The sequence below is a fragment of the Ochlerotatus camptorhynchus genome, unplaced genomic scaffold (genome assembly GCF_037179485.1).
Source record: "Ochlerotatus camptorhynchus isolate MF236.1 unplaced genomic scaffold, CSIRO-AGI_Acam_v1.1 ptg000087l, whole genome shotgun sequence".
In the NCBI taxonomy this organism is placed as follows: Eukaryota; Metazoa; Arthropoda; class Insecta; order Diptera; family Culicidae; genus Ochlerotatus; species Ochlerotatus camptorhynchus.
Window position 1 is genome coordinate 697,907 of NW_027040577.1, and position 22,507 is coordinate 720,413.

General features: G+C 42.1%; 1 protein-coding gene across 1 annotated transcript in view; it reads right to left on the reverse strand.

Moving 5' to 3' along the window:
• The window catches only part of Ptp99A (Protein tyrosine phosphatase 99A), a 482,762-nt gene that overhangs the window by 221,313 nt on the left and 238,942 nt on the right, over positions 1-22,507 (reverse strand). Inside the window, exons 3-5 of the mRNA XM_065218483.1 lie at positions 7,716-7,882; positions 5,915-6,041; positions 5,728-5,851 (exon numbers count right to left, since the gene is read on the reverse strand). Coding sequence (XP_065074555.1) covers positions 5,728-5,851; positions 5,915-6,041; positions 7,716-7,882 — 418 coding nt within the window. The remainder of the gene's footprint in view (positions 1-5,727; positions 5,852-5,914; positions 6,042-7,715; positions 7,883-22,507) is intronic.

Here is a 22,507-nt window from a genome sequence, read left to right on the forward strand (position 1 = left end):
TCCACACAAGATATTCTACTGTCCACCAATATCCACCAATGCAAAAATGGTACAGGCATCGACAGCTCTCAATTAATAACTGTGGAAGTGCATCTAGAACACTAAGTTGAAAGCACGCAATAAGCTAATATGCGATATGCAATAAGCTTGAAATGCGAAGAAGAAGAAGATCCAGCGTTACTAGATTCGTGCTCGCAATTCTGCTTCATGACGACAAACTTCTCCAGTAAACTCAAGCTTCGAGCTTCACCTGAACCACCTGTCAGTCCAAGGAATCGGTGGTTCAGTCGTCATTGCGCGGAAGGTAGTTAAGGCAGCTGTTCTACCTCGCTCTCAGGAAATATCATCGTACTGTGAGGAGATGAATTTCTACGTTTTGCCGGAGTTAACGGCAACCTTGCCTGCACGAAGAATCAACGTGAACCACTGGACGCTCCCGATTAACATCAGCTTCGCGGATCCCCAGTTCCACGAACCTGGTCGCATCGATCTGATAATCGGAGCAGAACACTGCTCTCTGACGGTCGTGAGAAGGTTGGAGATGAAGGTCATACACTGCAAAATGCAGTCTTTGGATGGGTGGTTTCCAGTCGAGCAGCCGATCAATCAGGCACGATGCATCGCACATTGTCGTATTCGTGCACACTTGCAAACCTGCAAGAACAGTTGACGAAGTTCTGGGAGATAGAAACCTGTCGTTCCAGTAGTAGTCAATCGGTAGAGGAGACGGCGTGTGAAGCATTCTTCGATCAAACAACCAATCGTGATGATGCAGGCAGATTTATCGTCGCACTTCCAAGGCGTGAATTCATCATCACTCAGCTCGGCGAGTCCAGAAATATAGCGAAAAGGAGATTTTTGGGCTTGGAGAGGCGGTTACAGTTGAATCCCGAGTTGAAGGCAGGGTACGCAGATTTAATCCACGGGTACGAGCGACTTGGTCACATGGTGCAAGTTCCGGACGTCAAAGAGGAGTTTCCTATGTACTATCTTCCCCACCATGCAGTTTTCAAACTGGATAGTACAACAACAAAGCTACGTGTCGTTTTCGACGCGTCCTGTAAGACCAGCAGCGGTGTATCACTCAACGATGCGCTAATGGTTGGACCTGTAGTTCAGGAGGATTTGATCGCCATCACACTCCGATTCCATTTGTTCCGCATTGCCATTGTAGCGAATGTGGAAAAAATGTATCGGATGATACTCATCTATCTACTCGATCGATGCCTACAGCGGATCGTCTACCGAGATTCCCCTGACGAACCAATCCGAACGTACGAGTTAGCAACTGTCACTTACGGGACTGCATCTGCTCCATACTCGGCGACAAAGTGCTTACAGCGACTGGCAGAAGAAGGAGCTCTCGCTTTTTCTCGCGCAGCTAAGGTGTTGAAGGAAGATTTTTACGTTGATGACATGCTGACTGGAGCGGACAACGTCGACGAAGCGAAGCAGCTGGCAAAGGAAATGATCACGCTAACTTCATCAGGTGGATTCAACCTGCGAAAGTGGAACTCCAACTGCAAGGAATTGTTAGCCGAATTGCCATCCGATTTCCTCGATGTTCGTGCCACTTTAGAGCTTGATTCCTCAACTTCACCAGTGAAAGCTTTGGGGTTACTGTGGGAGCCGCATTCAGACAAATTCCGATACCATTCTCCTAAGTGGGAAAACAAAGCAGTGCTCACGAAACGCGTCGTTCTCGCAGAAGTAGCTCGCCTGTTTGACCCGTTAGGATTGATGGGTCCAGTTGTCGTCATTGCCAAGATATTTCTCCAAGAATTGTGGAAGCAGCAGTGCGGTTGGGATGATCCACTGCCCGAAGCGATGCAGAACTTTTGGCAGGAGTATAGGATGAATTTGACAGCCCTCTTGTCGTTTTCAATTCCTCGGTGGATAGGATACACATCTGATGCAATTTCGGTCGAGTTGCACGGTTTCTGTGACGCATCAGACAAGGCATACGGTGCATGCCTCTACATGCGTTGTACACTGTCGGATGGCTCAGTAGAAGTTCGGCTGCTGATTTCCAAATCGAGAGTAGCACCACTGGAGGATCTCAAGCGCAACAAGAAGAAGTTAACCACCCCTTGCCTCGAGTTGTCATCCGCACTGCTCCTCAGTCATCTGTACGAGAAGGCATTCGTATTCCGCACACCGCAAGCTTCTGGACAGACTCGACAATCGTAATGCATTGGTTATCTTCGCTGCCATCGAGGTGGCAGATGTTCGTAGCGAATCGTGTGTCCGAGATTCAGAACATTACGAAGGGTTTCGATTGGAATCATGTCGCTGGCTTGGAGAACCCAGCTGACATCGTTTCACGAGGGATGATACCGGCTCAGCTTCAGTACAGGACGATTTGGTTTGAAGGTCCACCATGGCTGCGTCGAGACCGCAGCACCTGGCCGGCGGGTTTGTCCTGAGGAAGATTTCTAGCAATTACTGCTAGAAGAGCGAAGTGCAGTCGCAATTCCAGCACAGTCCAAGCCACACATGGATTCGTCGCTTCATCCACAACTGTCACCATCGCGAAGAAAGACACAATGGGTATCTCAGTCACGCTGAACTCCAAGAAATTATGTCTCAGAGGGAATCGTTTCCGGAGGAGATTTCTGCACTTCAGAGCGAAAATCAAGTCAAGCCGTCATAATCGATCAACAAACTCACACCAATTCTCGTTGACGGGGTACTGTACGTAGGTGGCCGGCTATCCAAGGCACCTATTCCAGCGAGTCGCAAGCATCCAGCGATTCTCAGCTATCATCATCCCCTGAGCAAACTAGTAGTAATACACTACCACCAGAAATTGTTCCACGCTGGGCAACAGCTTCTCATAAGTAGAGTACGGGAGAAGTACTGGCCCACGCAGATCAGAAGATTAACCAACACCGTAACCAACGAATGCGTACCGTGCTTCCGATGCAGACCGAAAGTGTTGGATCAGCTGATGGCAGATTTGCCGTCGGAACGAGTTACACCCGCGCCACCGTCCCTGAAAGTTGGTGTCGATTACTGTGGACCTTTTCTGGTTGCCTATCCCAATCGTCGAACAACTCCACGTAAATATTTCGTCGCAATCTTCGTCTGCTTGGTCACAACGGCTGTTCATCTGGAGCTGGTGGGAGATTTAACAAGCAAAGCCTTCCTCGCAGCATTCAAGCGTTTCGTCGCACGAAGAGGCAAACCAACCCTGGTAATGTGTGAAAACGCTCTCAACTTCGTCGGAGCAAGGCGCAAACTCGACGAACAACACGAACTATTCCGTAACCAGCAGTTCCAGCAGTCGATCGTAAATGAAGCTGAAGAAGACGAGATAGAATTTCGATTCATCTCAGCACGTTCGCTCAATTTTGGTGGCCTTTGGGAAGCTGCCGTAAAATCCTGATCCTCAACTCCCGTCCGTTGACGCCGATCAGCAATGACCCAACGGATTTTGAAGCATTGACGCCTGGTCATTTTCTCGTTCAGCGACCGCTAACAGCTGTTCCAGAACCGGACCTCAGTCATATCCCGGAGAATCGTCTTTCACTGTGGCAACTTCGTGCAGCAGATATGGAAGAAATGGTCCTCGCAATACCTGTCCGATCTCCATAACCGTACCAAGTGGACTCGTCGACGCAATAACATCTCCGTTGATACAATGGTTCTCGTGAAGAAGGACAATCTTCCACCGATGAAATGGAAGTTGGGTCGAGTAGTAGAGGTTCACGCGGGTACCGATGGTAATATTCGCGTAGTGACCGTGAGAACGGGGGACGGTCAATTCCGGAGAGTTATCTCAAAGATATGCGTCCTTCCCATTCGGGACAATCAAGCTGTGTCCACTTCTGAGGAGAATTGAAACTCCTTCGCTTCAGCGCTTCGGCGCGGTTCCGTTCACTATTCGAACAACTCGGGATCCACAAACCAGTTCAACCAGTCCAGTTATCAGTAATGTCGGACAGTCAGTCAAGCATGTTAAACGTCCATAATGATGTCCTGTCCAATCCTGAAATAAATATCAGTATCGTCCTGTAAAGCCTCGCACAACCGTGTCAGCATCTGTCAGTATGTCCAAAACCAGTTACTGTCCAAAATCATTCTGTCGTCGTAGAAGTAGAGAATCGGTGTGTACAACCAATCCAACGAAGGGAGCAATCCATGGCACTCTCTTTCTCAGCCCAACATCCAATACCATCAACGAGTTTGGCCAATCCGTACCGGTGGTTCTTCAACGCTGAAGTCGATGTCGTCACACCATTCTGCTAACCATTCTACTGGCATAGAGTATCGCGATGATCAACGGATCGTCGTCATCGGCGCTGTAGGTGCTCGCGGAGGCCCGGAGGCCTCCGCGTCAGACAAGTTAATCTGCAATTCTGTAATTCAGTTGAAAAAGGCCCCTCTCATTTTGTAGGGCAATCAGGCACTCGTGGAGACCAGGAGGCGCCCGAGTCAGGCATCGTGGACATCCCGACATTCCGAAGTCATCCGTCATTCCGTGTGATACCCCAAGACGCAACAACATCAGTCGCTGGTAGTTGAGCCAGGAAGCAAGGAATCAAGATTCGTGGAATCAACCGGAGCTAAACAGAGTGGTGCTCCTCCGATCGGACGGGTCGGAAGCGTCACTCCTAGGCAAGTGAAGAAATCAAGATCTACCGAAGAAGGAAGCAGGCGACAGAACAGTGTTCCTAGGTAAATAAAAAATGGTATATGTCCTACCGTAGCCAGGACTAGGAAATACTGCACCCTAATTGATTTCTCCAACACTTCCATGGTATGTGGCATGATGTAAGCAACAGCATTCGAGCGCATCATCAGCAGTGACGCCAGAGCCTACGAAGCCAAGTGAGATGCGGACGGAAGCCAGTAGTTAAAAAAAGGATCGTGAAAAATATATGTTAGATATAGTGATTAGTGTAGATTTTGTTAGAAACAGTAGGAGTAATTTGTCGAAATTAACATTTCAAGGCGGCCGTTGGCACAAAATAAGAAGTTGGTCACCCTATCCTAATTTGTTTTACAATCAGCTCGTTTCCCATAGCACATAAGCACACTATCTCTTTTATCACACTACAATGTAACAAAGTACCGAAATCCGAAGAAAATGTCTGTCCGGTGTGATACAGTCCACCCCAGTGTCGAACAACATTGTTTGGACTTTAACACTGCTATGTTAACAATTTTCAAGCTTTGGCTAAAGTAAACGTGACAAAAAATAAGTAATGTAGTTGAAAACTCGTGGTGCATAGCTTCATGGAATGGGTCTAATGCTCTTTCCCTAGAACCGAAGCTCACCTATGCAAACCAACAATACCTTCTTCAGGTATGGGAAACTCTCCCCTTTCCGATGGTGTTGTTGATTTGTGTAGGCGAGGCTTTTGTTCGCGTGAAAATGACATTACATGTTTTGATTACAAAAGCTGATAAGCCTTTTTCAATTGTTGGTCAAGCTTTGATTTCTCGCAAATAATTTATTCGAGATAGTTTAAGAATTTATATTCGGAGCTTGCTTTTCTGAAGCAAGCAAGTTACTATATTTTTTTTTTGTTAAGCAATTTATCATATAGAAAGCTATAATATGCCACGAAGGACCATTTTATCCAATAGATACATTTTGCCTCACCGCAACCATTAATTTTTTGTGCACTATATTACAGCTGAGAATTTTATTGTATTTCAAAAAGAATAAAAACCATATCAAATCAAAAATTAAATATGAAAACCAAATGTCAGACTCACCTACTTTCGATGACAAAATGAGTGGTCGGTGAATTTCGCGGATCCTGTATGTACGCCCACGACAGATTTACCGACCTGGACGTAAAACTTACCACCAGGGGTCGTCCCGGTGGATCTGGTACATCTGTAAATTGAGAATCAATTACTGTTCAATTACCTAATGAGCTGCATGAGTCGAAAAATGTACCTTGCACCAGTAAATCGACCAGCGCTTCCGGGCTTTGTCGATCGTTCACAAGGCAGCTATACTCGTCGGTATCGGAGGCAAAAGCCGGATTAAAATGAAGACTAAAATTATCAGGTAACAGTGTAATCTGTCAGATAGTACAAAGGAAGAGAGGAAACAGATGGGAGCAAGATGAATATCAGTTGTTCAGATGCTGTAATTAGAAGGTGAAAATGTGATGAGCTGCTTGTGGTTTGTTGGAATGGTTGGATGGAAGGAAACCGGGTGGTAGGAAAAACTATCCCTCTTTTCCGATAATGATGGCAATTTTTTTTTCCATAAAGGCCGACAAGAACATGATAATTACTGTTCCGATGGCGTTTCTCCTCTTGCGGAGTAGAAATTTCCAGGAGTGGATGAGTGAAATCAGGGCTGAAAGCACATGGAAACATATTAAATATTCTAGCAGGGAAGGTGAATCACTGAGGATTCAACCCAGAGTTTGCCTTTGAAAAACATCGAAAAAGCATACAACTTGCCATTAATCTCGTTTTTGTCAGTTTGCTGTTGATGGTCCCCGTCGCTTCCGAAGCTGCTGCTGCAAGCCGGTGAAGATAAATTTCCATGTTAACAAGATTCATGATGAAGATGAAAGTTGGACCTGTCGTCCAGCTGCCACTGCTGCTTCTGTTTTATCGAGGAAAAGCTGCCAAGTGACGACGACGACGACGACGTCCATTGATTTCGAAAGAGAAACCATTTTTTATGTTGGTTCTTTAGAAGTCCGAGTGAAGCCTAATGAGCTTTTTTTTCTTCTCCTCGTCAAATGTTCTTCTGGTGATTGTCTGTCAAAAACCTTCTCACCAGAAACAAGACGACGAATGAGATTTGAGTAGGTCCGGACCGGGTCTGATTACCACTATTTCAGCTGGCACCCAGCTAGCTGCGATGGCGGAACGAACAAGCAGCTCGGGTAAAACTTCGATGTGTAATTAGTGCTTCACTTTAATCTAATTTAGTCATAAACTTGTTCCAGCAGAGGTTAAAGCTTTTCGGAAGAACCGATATTCGTAGGATTTCCTTCTTCTTGAATTTCTTTTGGTGCAGTTTTTCCAGGAAATAGATCCAAATAAAGTTGGGCTATAGTCTCGAGTTAGTTTGTAGGAAGTCCATGCGTTGGATTCGCGAAGACTCTCGAAAAGTTTATTATTTGCCCTATTTATACTAGAAAGTGCAAGCATCATCCTTATAAAAACCCAACCCAAGCCACCGAACGAGATCGAGAAATAAATCTAGATAAGGGTTGATGAGTAGCCTGGTAGGATGATTAGTTGCTAGCTTCCATTATCGTAATTGATTGTTTCAATGGAAATTGTGTCTGCTTCCAGATGAGCTAGAGGAATGGAAAAAGAATTCGATTGGTTTCATATCTTACGGCAATCTATCAAGAAAGATGGGATTAATTGATTAGTTGATTTGAAACTGGGCCAATCAATTGTGTTGAATGTTGCCGATGTGGAGAAACTGGTCGGAGACGGAGACAGATCATTATACAAGCCCAGCCATTTACGATTCGTTTGATTTATCTTTTGTCTGTTTCTGACATAAGTTGATAATCTGTTTCTGCACATCCAAGATATTTAGGAGATATTTAAAGCATAAGCGATGAATGTTGTCCAGTTTTTTACCAAACCCAATATAAATCGCCAACCAATGCGTACCACATTTGCACAGTTTCAGCTCATGACAGCAAAAAATAAGAATTAAGCTGGCTAAACAAACTAGTACTAGAGCTGTCTCCCTCAATGCATGATATACTCACTCTCAGACTGGTGGTCATCGGTTCCCCGTTCACTAGCTCAGCAATGGTCTGCGTGGTTCGCCAGACCAGGCTGTCCACTAGCGAGTGTTCGGTTACCCCCGGGCAGCTGAGGGTAATGTTTTTTCCTGCCACGGCCACGTATTTCACCACCGGTATATTTTCGATATCTGGAAATGAAAATGCAGAGAAGGATAAAAAAATAAATGAAAATATATGGTCACGGGTAATTTGCAATGAACAAATTTTGGTTCTACCTAGAAGGCGGAAAATTCGGGCGTGTAGCTCTCTATTCCTATTTGGTGGACGTTTTTGGTTGAGTAAACACGCTTCGTTGGACGCGAGAGCTAATGCTAGATTTCCTGACATTTTGGTGTCATGATAATTTTTGGTTACCGGCAAATCAATTAAAATCAGTGGAAAATCGCCTAATAAAACTACTGATGAGGTAAATTTTTAAAATTTACAATTAAATTTGCGCCAATTGTTGATTAAGCCTCATATTTTGAAGAGAACAATCAATTTGATTTTGATTTTATATCCTTAGCTCGAGTGTACAGGGTGGCTAAATAAAACGGTCCCCATTAAAATTTGGAATGTTTCATTTTTTCCAAAAGTAAGTTTTACGAAATTTGATCATAATATTCGAGAGTCAGTGTAGATTTATTCAGCATCAGCTTATTCAAAATTGGAGCCTTTTGCTCAAATAACCTTCGTCAAACGATCAGCAACACTGGAGCAGCTGGCTCGCACGATTTCCATAAGAGCGTCCTTATTGCTTCTTGGCTTAGAATTAGTCGCCCTTTCTATGATGCCCCACATTGCGAAATCTAGCGGGTTAATATCCGGAGAAGAAGGAGGCCACATGTCTTTCGACCAAAGATGATCGAAGTTCTGTTGACGCCACGCTTGAACGCGTTTGGCTGCGTGGGCAGGTGCAGAATCTTGGGTGAAGCAAATCTCTGTACCTGTGAACTCCGACTGGACCCACGGCAACACCTTCTGTTGTCAAAAGTCCAGATTTACCTTCTGATTTATGTTTACCCCATCCGGAATGCGAAAAACAGAAGATTTCTTCCCATCCGAATAAATCACCAAGACGTCAGGGTTATCCGCGAGCCACTTCTTCAGGATTTTGTTTCTTCTTTGCTGCTTCTGAGAGAAGTTGACGTTGTTGCAGTTTAGAAGGATTAAGGCCAAGATCCTTTTTAACCATGGTTTGCATCGTCATACCAGACACCTGATTTTTCTTGACCATTTGATTCATAGACCTTACCGAATTCGGACGAATTTTATTGGCCATCGCCTTTATCAACGCCCGTGTCCGAACAGAACGGGGTCACCCTGACTCATGTCTTCTTGAAGCTCCGCTTGTATCCTCCAATCGTTTTTTGCATCGCCAGACAAACTTTCGATTCACACCAAGCAGCTTGGTTATCTCACCGACCGACTTCTGTGTCTAAAGCTGCTTGAAAACTGCGAGCCGCTTCGATTCCCAGTCCATATTTCTGTAATATCACAATCTCACAAAACTTTAATCACGCTGATTACTTCCCAGGGGAACGTCTTTGCACTTACGTTGAGAATCAGATACGGGCTCGGATTTGTTAACAAACTTTTTACAGTTCAAACCAAGGGGACCGTTTTATTCAGGGTAAATAGTAAATAGTTCATTCTTTATAGATGTACCTACTAAATAGAAGTTATTTCGAATTAAACAATCTTGAATTGATTTAAGATCATCGTTTTTAATACATATTTATGCATTAGGCATTAAAAGAATATGACGGTGGAACTGGACGTTAGAACACCTAGCAGATGATAAACTATCGTGAATCGAAGCGAATCCTGTTGACGATTTGAACATTGATTGTGTTTCGACACTTTTATGCCGAAATTTATTTCATAATCACTTGCGATGTGTTTTTATCATAATCCTACCATTGTACCTGTTGAGTCGTATTCAAAACGCATGGACTGTAATTGAACTTTTCACGGTGTGTGTTTAAAAAAAAATAAACCTCGCTGAATCTATCACAAGTTAAAAAAATATACCTTTCATTTGACACCTGTTTGAAAATAATCCACCGAGGGATCCGGTGCTACTTTTTCCTAAAATAATTTGTTGCCACATAATCGTAAAGTTAGGAGAATCCTGATCACGTCCGTAATGTGGCTTTGTGAGTTCATGAGGATTTATGTCTACCTCACATTATGCAAAAGTTTACTTTAATTTGATTACTTTAAAAGGATCACTCGTGGGAGCTTTAAGGAGCCGATAATTATCTAAGAAAAACGCTTTAGAAAAGTACATATTGGGTACAGTGCTGCAAAAATTGATGAACTTTTTCAAATAAAACATATGCTTCTAAAAGAAAACACGTGATTTTGTCCATCTTGCGATATCTTCACTCGTTCTCGAAATAAATGGCATAGCGATGTTCCCCGATTATGGACTCACGCTAACATATTTATACATCGCAATCAGCATCCTTGCAGTGCTATATGCAGCGTGAGTAAATATGAGAATGGGAGAGAATAAGAGAAAATGGAAGAGAAAGAGACATACAAAACAATAAAAACAAGGGAAAAGGTAAACTCTTTCTAAATAGATATTCAAGCAAACAACGAGTCAGGATAGGATTTCGAGTTATGGTAGTACCTGAATGTGCATGGAAAATGTGGTTGTATCCAAGACAAAACCGTAGATATGACGTTGGATTACGTGCTCGGTATCAATATTTGGCGACTGTGTTAGGGAAAGCTCTTTTTCCCACCCCGGAAACGCTTCGTTTTCTAATGACAAAATTTCACGAAATTTCTGGTTTATTCGATAGATAGTTAAGAAATAAAAAAATTGATTGGAGGAATCTCTTCACAGCAAAAAATAAGGAATATTACGTGACATGTAAACCAAAACTATTTAAAATTACATCGCTGACTATGTTTTAATTTAATTTTACATTAAAAATCATGCACATAATAGAAACATGATAAAACTCATAAAATTACACGATTGTTCGATTAATTTTCTCTTGCAGTGTAATATCACAACGTGATGTAAAAACTTATCGAAGAACATCAGATTTTCAACGATAAAACCAATAAATTTACATGCTCGTGTAAATTTAAATCAACAAACATTGAGAACGCTAATATGGCGGACGGACCGATTATTCGATTAGTTTTTTTCTCCGCTCGGTTTGTTTTGTTTTGTGCGCTCAGTTTTGGTTATGTTGAACAATTTATCGTGCATACGCGCGTCCACAAATAGAAAATGGATGACAGGCAAAATATTGATTAAAGCGGTTTTACACAGAGAGCACTTTTAGTTCGTGCAGAAAATCAAAAAAATGGAAATGGAAAAATAGAAAAACGTTCCAAAATGCGCTCGTGGTTCCTTTTTTCTCCTGACTGATCGTTTTGATGCAGCGGTAGAAGTGTGGGGTATGTACTGTGCCGTGAAGACGGGTTATTCCACATGGGTGATAATTCCACGTACTTGACAATTAGTTCGATTTTATGCAAACTCGTTTAAAAAGCCTAATGCGTGTAATTCTAAATGTCCAGTAGAATTACAAAGTGAGCCCATCTTAAGCCATCCATGTAAAACTCAAGTGACGTTTAATTTTACATGCATGTAAATTTCAAGTCGTGTAAATTTAAAAATCAATTTAATCTTACATGGCTCTTTTTATGTGCATGAGAATTCATGTAAAATTACAAAATAATTTTAACTGTTTTGCTAAAATTTTCCAATCGCAAGATATTCGCGATCAATCATATAAATTGCTTTTTTCTAGTGTTTTGGAGAAAACCTTACCTTAATTCGAAGTGTTCCTGTATTAAACAAGGTCATGTGGTATTCAATCATAGCGAAAATTTGTCTGTGCCACTTCAATACTATTACGCATTCGACCTCAAACGTTTGGTCGCTGGGTACATTATCAAAGAGCTGGCAGCAAGGCGAGTGAACATTCAATGAAAATTAACTCTTAAACAACAATAATTTATGGTGATCCTGATAAGGACCGTTTTGTCGTGATGGTTGAGTAATGCAGAGCTATTAGGGTGTTCAACACAGATGAGGCTAGCGACCTGTATGTTGTTTGGAACGATGGTGACGCGCTTGGCATAGCTGGCCCACATCGACTCACGAAGAGCTACTGAATCCGATCAGAAGCGGTGCGGCTTCTTCCTCCTTCTTCGGTGAATGAACGCTCATGTGGACTGCAGCTCGCTGCTTGCGGGCAGCCTTTCGTTGGGTACTGGAACAAAAGATGTACAACGCCACGCGCCGAAAGCACTGCTGCTGTAGCTGCTGCTGCTGCTGATGATGATGACGACCGACCGGACACCACCACACACGGTGATTGAAAAAGCACCGTTCGCCAAGACCGCATGGAATAAGATGTTGGAATCTGTGTTAGGGGAAGCGCTTTTTGCAGGAAATTGGTGATAATTTTGATCAGCATTGCAACAGTTGGAAATTTGTGAAATTTTCAATAGTGACCTATTGAAAAATGAGAAAGTGTTCATTTTAACAGATTGTTAGAAAAAAGTCCAATCGATTGGCTTGTTTTCGTAACGCGGTCGATTGCAGCAGATGGAACGGAAAAACTCAAATAAAGCAAAAACAATTGTATTCTGAAGTTTCATTTCAAATACTCTAGCAAAAACACGAATGCGGATTTTAAATGTGTTTAAATAGCATTTTTTGAACAAAATCCGAAATCGCACGAAATGCAGCTTAAAAAATATCCTGAGTTCATTTCCTATTTGATTAAAATGAACATGCCTAAGGTGACTGTCGAAGCCCAGTTTTCGATTAAATAAAGTTAACAGTGTATTCGATGATAAAGAGATACTGTACCAAAAAACTCTCTCCTCAGATACAGAATAAATCCAAGTCATTCGAACTTGAGGCTCAGCCGTAAGTGGAGGCAATTTATATTTTTTTCTGAATTTATTACAAGTGATAAATATCAAGAAAATATTTAAAATACTCTTTTACTAGAATCGTTATTTAAAATCGTAAAGTGAATACATAAAAGTGGCGACGAGAAAGTGAAGCGGATCCATCGAAAACAGGCTCAGACGGAAAGTTTCCGTGGTTGTGTATGTGTATGTGTGTTTGTTATCCCTCTAACCCCCACTGGCCGGCAGTGTTATTATGGAAGAACTTTCTCTACAATGTCGCATTTATGGTCATTGTAGACAGCTTTAGCCCGGGAGTTAGAAAGTGATAGCTCTATTTCAGATCCAGCAATCCATTTCAGAATGTCTGGAGAGTAACGTCCATTCCGAGATGAAGTGGCATTAGAAAGAAAATGATTTGTATAGTCACTTCAGTTCTTTTTGATAAGAGTGTCTTGTGTCCTAAAGACAATGGTGTGTGAGGGTAAGCGACATTGGGGAGCTATTTGAAGCTCGGAAAGGTGATGCCTTATGCCGTCTCGAATGAACTTAATTCTCCTCTACCAGGGGAACAGTTTAAAGAGACGTAAATAGACGGAAGCCCATTCCTAGATTACTTTCACCTACGATAAGCCCCGCATGTATGCATAACCGTTATCAAAAGGATATTGGTATTACATACACGCTTCCAGGTTCGAAAATATTCTTTTCAAACCTTGCACGTATTTGGTTTATGTTTTTTAAATTGTAAAATGTATTTGGACAGGTCTCACCATGTTGATTTGATCCTCGAATCCATGGGTTCCGTAATTTTGATTTTCTCTAAGCTTTGCATCTCATTTCGTGATGCACCTTTGGCGTAATACTTCCTTTAACAAACACAAATTTTCTTGCATTACCATGGTCATCTGGGAGGAGGTTCGCGCCTAGTGCTTTCCCCAGGAACAGTTCGCGGCCACCAACAGCCACCCTTCCAGTCTTGGGTGTATCCAGCGAGGCATTTTTCATATTGCTCGCAATCTCCGACACCGACACCCCTTCTGATTCACGGCAACTTCGGCCACCGAATCACCACCAAAACTCGTGACGGACACATTATCAACACGTTCCCGGGCTAATTCACTAACCGGACCGATCTCTCAATAGAACTACACACTGAAAGTGTAGCATCCGAACTCGGAGAACCGGGCTCCCGGGAGGCAATGAAAAGTGACACCGAACAATGGAACTGAATCTGCGTTGTATATTTTGGAGGTTAGATTCAAGTTCAACCGAGCCACTCAAGGCAAACACAGGCAAAACACGATATATCACCAAATGATAACCTTATGAACACTCGCAACTAAATTTTAGCACACAAATCAATTAATTTAAAGCCAAAATGTGTTTAAATGGCTTACGAAAAAACGTCAGCTTTCAAGCGCGGCCTACTGCGATTATTTCCTTGTGGTGAAATATTTGTGAGCATATTGTTTTTGTGAAATAAATTCCAATTTCACCGCCCATTGTTCTCGTCACAATTACTTGCCTCCATTTTAAATTTTCTTTCAAAGTGCCCGTCAGTATACAGAGTCATTTTCATTTGTCCCCTAGTGTACAAGAGAAGGGAGGATATCAAATTCCAGAGAGAGAAACCAACGCGAAAAGAGAGCTACGAAATCTCGTGAGTTATCCGAATTGTAAGCTTGAGTAACCACGTAGTGAGAGTGTCAGACAATCGGCCCGATTGTTGAACATCGGTGGATCAATAGCAGTTAACAAAATGTTAGTAGCAGCAAACAACATTATTGCAAAGTGGAAGCGTGAAGTGTATACGGAGAGCAAGGAATAAGTGTAATAGTTGTCTTGGTTTTTTTTGGTATGGAAGAGAAGTTCCCTTCAGAAAGAGTGTTTTCTTTCAAGCCAAAGATGCTGCTGGATTTGATTAATTACAGAAATGCGAAAGAGAAAAGTAATTCGAAATAGAGTTCGTTCGAGATCGGTTAAAAGATGTTCACAATTTGTAGCGTAATGCTGGCAATTGTGATTTTCAATGAAAAATCTCACACGTTATTTACGAAAAACGATGATACAGATTTACTTCTATGAGATTTTGAAGTAAATAATCTCATAGATTTTTTTGTCATGACAGAACGTGACAGTTTTGTTGACATCGCTATTACTTGCTCATTTACTGATATTATTTTTTTAATTTATTGAATTTGTTTTTGATGGGGAAAAGCCTAGAACCCCATATCTTTTCGAAATACATGAATCACAATAATACAATACAATTACAACGAACATTAATCAAGTCTATAGCATAAAAAAAAGTTATCCTCCTATGGCATAGAGTTGTCCGTGAATCAGGTAGAAGTCTTCGTCATGCAGTTGAACCGGAAACAAAAAATAAACAGGTAGCGCAATCCTTCACGTGTTCATTAAATGGACAGCTACTCACCTTCTCAGAAGTCTGCGTTGAATACGGTGACGAAAGGTTTCCGCTGCACAGTTAAAGTCGAAGAACTCGTAAAACTCGAAGAACTCGATGAGATAATATTACATTTTTGTACATTCAACGTGAGATAGTTTCTTGAGCACCACTCTTCGAAAGTATCGATTAGGTGCTGAAGCCGCAAGCAATCGGCGAAGCTACGAACAATCACATAGATCTTCACATCATCCGCGTAGAACGATCGGCAACCAGTTGGGAGGAGCAGTCCGGCCTCATTCACAAAAATCGAGAATAGCAATGGTCCCAAGTTGCTACCTTGAGGAACACCGGAGCTGTTTGTAAAATAGTCCGATTGCTCTGATCCGATTCTAACACAAAGTTCCCGATTGGTCAGATAGGACTTGAACCAACGAGTTAAACCCGAGGATACACCGAGTTTTTCAAGTTTAACTAGCAGTATGAAGTGGTCAACCCGGTCGAATGCAGCCTTAAGATCTGTATATACAACGTCAACGTGCGCTCCAGCTTCCATACTCCGAAGACATAAAGAAATGAACGGAGCTAGATTTGTTGAAACTAATCTCTTGGGATAAAAACTGTGTTGGTCAGGAGAAATGTAATTTCTCAGCAGGCACTGAGTGATGTGATCCCTCGGTAATTTTTGACGTTTCTCTTGTCTCCTTTCTTGTAGATCGGGAACATGAATGGCGTTTTCCAACGCGTAGGAAACTCCCCCTGCTGTAATGAAATATTGAACAGCTTTGAAAGCGGTGTTGTAAGCTCTGAACAGCATCGCTTCATTGTTACTAGTACCGCAGAATTCTTAAAAATATATTCACTCTACCGATTACATACTGTTGCTTGCCTAAATTCATCTCATCTCATTCATTAATCCAGTTAGAAATGCTGATGTCACAGCCGTGAAACAATTTTCTCATGAATGCTAGATCATTGGAAAATGACAAGAACTCTCGTGATAGGTAGTTTCGTCTCGTGATAGTGAGAGGACCTGTTTTTTCATTGTCACATGACGGCCGTGATATTTACCAGCTCTGATCCTGATCGATAATCATGGGTGAAGCTTTCGATGAGATCATTCTTTTATTGATGTTTTCTTAGTGTCAGTCAGGTGTGATGTTTGATTTTTTGATGGTAGGAGAAATTGTCTATTCATCATTTTGTGAATTATGGGGCTGTTCATGAACTACGTGGACAGTTTTTTTTTTGGGATTCTTGACCCCCCCCCCCTGCGTAGATAATTGTCCATAAACATTTTTTTTAAATTTGTATGGGCCGTGGATAATTGTAAGCCCCCCCCCCCACTCCCCCTAAACTGTCTACGTAGTTTATGAACAGGTGCTATGTAGGTTTACATAGGAGGGAGACCCTAATGCAATCACGCATAAAAAACGTTTGCAAATTTGTCTAGCCTTAGTTGAAACATACAGCAATACAACTTAAATTTTAGGTGAAAGAATTTAAAACTTCATTATTTTGCATTTAATTTTACATGCATCTTCACACTTGCACCAATTCATGTAAATGTAGGTGCTCATTCAAACGTACTTTTCGTCTAATAATGAACTTTTCAGTCTCGGAGCACTTAATTTTTCATGAAATGTTTGTTTATGCCTCATCTTCTATGTTAACGATCTATGTTCCGACACGTGTAAAATTATTTCTAAGTGTGCGCTTTTTTTACCCTTCTTACAAAGAAGGGTATAGATATCACTTGAAAAACCGACTATCGATCCGAGGCCCGGAGGGCCGAGTGTCATATACCATTCGACTCAGCTCGACGAGATCGGAACATGTCTGTGTGTGTGTGTGTGTGTGTGTGTGTGTGTGTGTGTGTGTGTTTTTTTTTTTTTTTTTTTTGGCAAGGAGGAAACCTTCAAAAAGGCCATCGTGCCACCGCTGACGACTGGGCGCACAGTCGCGGTGACACGGTGTGTGGGATTCTTACCGCACTAAAACCTCCTTAGACGCCTTGCCCTTTTCCCCCGGAACCACTTGTCGTATTACTTCGGAGGGGGCCGTGCATTACGCACCTCACTTTACCTCAGCTAATTGGCGCTTCCAGTTCACTGATCGTCTCTCCAATTTGTGAGCCATTTAGCTCCCAGCGTCACGTTCTACTCGGTTATCCCTGGTTGTGGATACAGCCTACTCTGACGGAGAGTTCTCCCGGCTTCGGCTTTCAGTTCGCACTTGTGTGAGCACATTACTACTTTCTAGTTGGTCTTCCCGCCATTTTCGCTGCAGCGCTGACATGATCTGCGTTACTGCTCTGCTGACGGCGTTAAAGGTGTCCTCCTCTCGACACATTTCTTCGACGATATTCTCCGTGCTAAGGGCGAGCATATCTTTTTATTTTTACATTTTTAGCCGTAGGCTAGTTCATCATGTAACCGTTGGGGTACTCCCTGCCCAGCATTAATGAGACCCCCCTCTACACTGCCTCAGGGTCGGCATACACGTGTGACTATCGCGACCAAGGAAACACTCAAATACTCTTTACACACCCCGATGAACTCTCACACACAGGTCTCGTTTATTTCCCTAACTTTCCCACTTTCTTATCGGTTATCTCCTACCTTAACCTTCGGTAGTTCTTCCTTCGTCTTCCGTTGTCGATAAGGGCCACCTTTTCCTCCGTTCCGCTACACCTTCACCTTCACTTTCTCCTTTCCTTTGCTTCTGTTCTTCGTCCCTCGGTTTCGACTGTGGGTTGCCCAGTCGATTCACCTCTTAACCCTTCACTCTCCTCTTCTCCTACGGGTGCTCCCACGGTACCGTTTGCCGAGTCGTTCGCGAACGGTATAACGTGTCCACGACGCTCAAGACCGATCCACAATGGCGATGAACACGGACTAGTAAACGCGGCTGGTTCGCGCCGTAGATAATGATAACGGTAAACGGTAAACTACGGGGTCCTGGATATTTCAGTAGGTTGGCTCCTCCTCCACTACTGATCGAGTTTCGCGCCTCAAGACTCGTGCAGGCTACTAACTTCAACTCGAATAACAATCTTTCACTTTGATGTATATCACATTCGATTTGGATTTGTCTAGCTTGGTTTTCGACTACCACTTTTGACTTTTGCCAGGCAATTAGCTAGGAACGATGGCGGGTGATTTCCTTGCGCTCTCGATCGTTAATCCATTTTTCTTCAGCCCAATTTCGCCCCATCATGGCCCCTTTTACACCACCTCCCGATGACCTCCTAATCCTGCTGTCAGCGGCATCTGGCTGTGAGTAGCGGAACTTCGTGGAGTGGTTGCGTGCTGTCCAGTGGGTGGTGGGCGGTGTTGGCACTAATATTTGAATCCTTTAATGGCATTCATAACATTTAAATCGAAACACTAAATTCGCGACAATCTCAACAATCTTAGACAGATAGACACACCACTGGTTACAATCACTACTAAGTGTGAAATTAATTTAATGTTCAACGCTGAATTTACAGCAAATTTGTAAATTTCAGTTTTACTTCATTGAATTACTGATCGTTAAACGTGTAATTTTATATTCCTACATCTGCTTACCAAGAATATCAATCGAAACCCCATACAAAAGTTGCTCTAAGACATGATGCCGCAATCAATCGTTGAAACTTATTGTTCCCCTCCTGCTTAGAATAAGGTCGCCTTCCTGCTTAAGCCGTTCGACCCCCTATATTGTGATCAGTATTTATAACTTTTAGAAAAATTAAAACTTTCCCCTGTTGCATAATACATCCCATCGTGCAGGGCGTACCCAGTGGGGCGAGCGAATTTCGTTACCGCATTTATTGCTACCTCCCGTCCGGTACCGGTGGATCGTTCCTAGTTGTATTTATTAATTTTTATACCGCTCATGAGAGCGCACCGTTAAAATATGTTTTCCGGGAAGCATTATCAAAAAATAATAAAAAATACCGAATTGAGGACAAAAGATAGACAGCCGCATAGCAGCACCGGTGCAACTATGTATTTCGCAGTCAAATAGCTGAAAGATATTCATTTCATTCAATTTGATGAGAGCTCGTTTTTTTGTTCTGTTATAATTTTTTACCGGATCGCGAATGCTGCATGTGTTTGTGAATTTGTGAATGAGTGGAACGAGTGGGAAAGCACTTTTAATTATGAAATTTTATTTATTTTGAATAATTTCTGCTGCCGTGATTCGGTGATGGCTTTTAACTATCGCTGAGAAGTGGGCGTTGGTTTGAGTAAAGCTGCGAGCACAAGTGATTACGCGTGGGTATCCTTTTTCGGAGTTTTATTTCATCAACATTGGTAATCTTTTCCTTGAAGTCATCTTCCAAATTATATCGCTTGAGTTACGTTTCCCGTTATTCTTTTTTTGTCAATCAAAAAAAAAATAATGAGAACAACCCTTCTGGCTGCCTGCCAAGCGGAACTGCCGATGATTGACAGAGTCATCCATAAATCAGACCGAAAAATGTTTTGTCAATCAGAACATTTTCCCTTGCAGCACAGGGTTTCGATTTATAGTATTGGATTGGGTGGGTTGTGTTCCCCGCCCTACTTGTGCTATGAGAACAAAACGAGGAATGTGAGGAGGAAGGATAAAATGCCGCACGGGTTTGTTTTGGTGAAGGAAATTAAAATAAAATATTATTTTTGATTTTGTTTTCGTGGATCGTGCCGGTAGCAACTTATTGGAAGGATTGTTTCCGAGCCAAAAGCGGAAGGGCTTGTGCGCAGGTTTGAGCAAGGTCTATGTTTCGCTCCAGGATGGCAGCTGCGTAATTTAAATTATTAGAGATCAATCAAATGATAATGAATAAAGGTTCAAAAGGGGCTTAACTTGCGAATATGCATCCTCAATTTCAACAAATTCCAATCTCATTGTTTGAGATGTTATTGATGTAGAGCTCCGCTAATTTATTATTTATTTTATGGTACACTTTGAATTTTTGTGGTTGAACGGCAATATTGAATTTTCAGATAATTACTTTGAACTTCAAAAGAATCAACTTTATGCTATTGCTACACTACCGATAATCGCTTAACTGTTAAAATGGATAGCAAATCAAGCAAAAATGGCACTGCGCGTTTATATCTTATGCATAGTTCCAATGCGGTATCGTAAAATTCTGCTGATATTCAAATTTCCTCAATCCAAAAATAAAATCCCCCACGTGCCATTGGAAAAAGGTCACATTAAATCAATATTTCCCATTCGTCTAATAAATTTTTATACACCTGTCTATTCCCAAGGAGTGACACGCTGTCAAACTTTCAATCATTTCCTGTTTAAACCAAGCTCAAGCACCTGTCGCCCTGGCCATGTGTCTCTATAGGCGGAAGAAACTCTACATGATTCACCCACCCTCCTGCCACTCCCCACCCATTTTCCGTTCGTTTTCTTCTTTCTTCTCAAACGGTTGGCTGGTCCACGAGAAGACCACCTATACGCATCCTTCCAGACCCAAACCACCGAAAGGTAAGCGGAATGTACCATATTTGAATTGCTAATGGGCCTTTTCTCCATCCACTTCATTCCAGGGGGTAGAATGGGCCTATGCATGGTGCGAAAAGAAATCCCGCCAGATCGTTAAACCGAACGAGAAGTGATAAAGGGAAAGTGAGTTTCCATTTCAAAAAGCCGTTTTCGAAATTTTTAGATGATGTGTTATGAGGGGGATTTCGTAGCTAACGGCTCCCCTGGTTCGTTGTCGAACCGGCGACGCCATGCAAGTTGAATGAATAGCAAGTGTGGGCCTTGCCCAAAATATGAATTATTTTGACGATAAAAAAATCCACGGTGAATCCACGTGCCGTGGCTGGATTTACCATCATGGGCGCCTGCTTCGGAAGGATACGGCCCATGCCCCTAAGTCAATAAGTTTTGTTCTCTAAGCTCAATGATTTTTTTCTCATATCCGGTGTTACACCGTTAGAAAAATTCATGTAAATTTCTGCGAGATATAGCGCACATAAAATTAACGCTAGATTTGGCATAGCTTGTAAATGATTTCGCTGTTTATGTCACGTATAGCTCAAAATTAAACGAAGGGAGATTTTACGTGATAGTTAAAATTCAGAATTTTTTTCTGTGTAGCATTATTCCGGGGCGATGGTACCCTGAAGATGTCCGAATGGGCCCATTGTGATTCTGGGCACTCGCTATGACTAGACATGACATGAACGTCGTCTGTAGGACATGAACATCGTCTGTAGGATTTTTCTTCTTCTTCTTTTCTGGTCATTCGTCTTTTGGTGAAACTTGACGTGCCGTGGATGTTCAACCATTTGACCGAATGCCGTTTGGCCGAATACTTGAGAAGATCTCATCAATTTTCTAGACCTAGAATCCTGAATATGCAATTGAGAAATGAAATTCCAGATGTGGTTGTGGTTCCAGATCCCAATCCTAGAGAAATTTTAAGATCTGGCACTTTGAGAAATTTTCGTGGTCCTTCACTTTTCTCAATTGGGAAATTATATGGGATTCTGATTGTTCGCGCCCGTCGCGGGAAATCTTTCGGACACACATAAAAGAACTCGCGGTTTACATACAAACACCTTTTATTACGCGAACACAAAATTACATTTATTACGGTAAAGGACGGAACAAACGAAGTGTCTTCCGCGACGGTTTATTATAACTGATATTTTCTATCTGTCTATTGCCACACAGCTGACTCAATCGGTAGCGATCGGTCGTCAGCTGTATGTATATAAGGATCAAGAACGGCTCGGCGGGAGAGATTCTCTCTCGTATCTAATCTTAATAAGGGATGCACATGCAAAACTGTGGCATCGATATTTCTTTTCTTCTCGCTCTAACACTGATGATAGAAAAATTATCATTAGTATGTATTGTGTATGAACTTAAATTGTGCATTTTTCATAGATTTTTAGATCTTACCATCGGCGCCGGGCTCTATCACATTTCTAGACAAACAATAGAAATAGGCGGAACAACCAAACGATTCAAAACACCCTCACGCGAACTAACTATGCCATTCGATAAAGGAAGTTTGCTCTATCAAATGCTTAGATCGATTGGCTGTGCTTTAATTCTCGAGAATTTCACTAGCCACCTGATGACAGTATCAGTTTGGACAGTTAGAATATCAATATCATTCGCTTCAATGACAGTGCGCAAATGACATTAACATCGTGAAGGGACCACTGATATTCAAAGTTCTACCTTAAATGTTTCGTATATACGCCAGCTAATTGAGTACCGATGTATAGAAAACTCATCAGTAATATTAAAATAATGCAACGGTTATTGAGATAATAGTAATATTTTCAAATTTGCCGTAGTGATATTCATATGGATAGTAATATCACAGCCGTACCCTAGACCCGAGGGGGACAACTCTATCTATGATGCTGGAAAAATTGTGTTTTGCTGTGGCTAGCTGTGCGCAAGCTGAGTAGATAGAGAGAAGATTGATGACGATTCTGAAGATTTCCTGCAA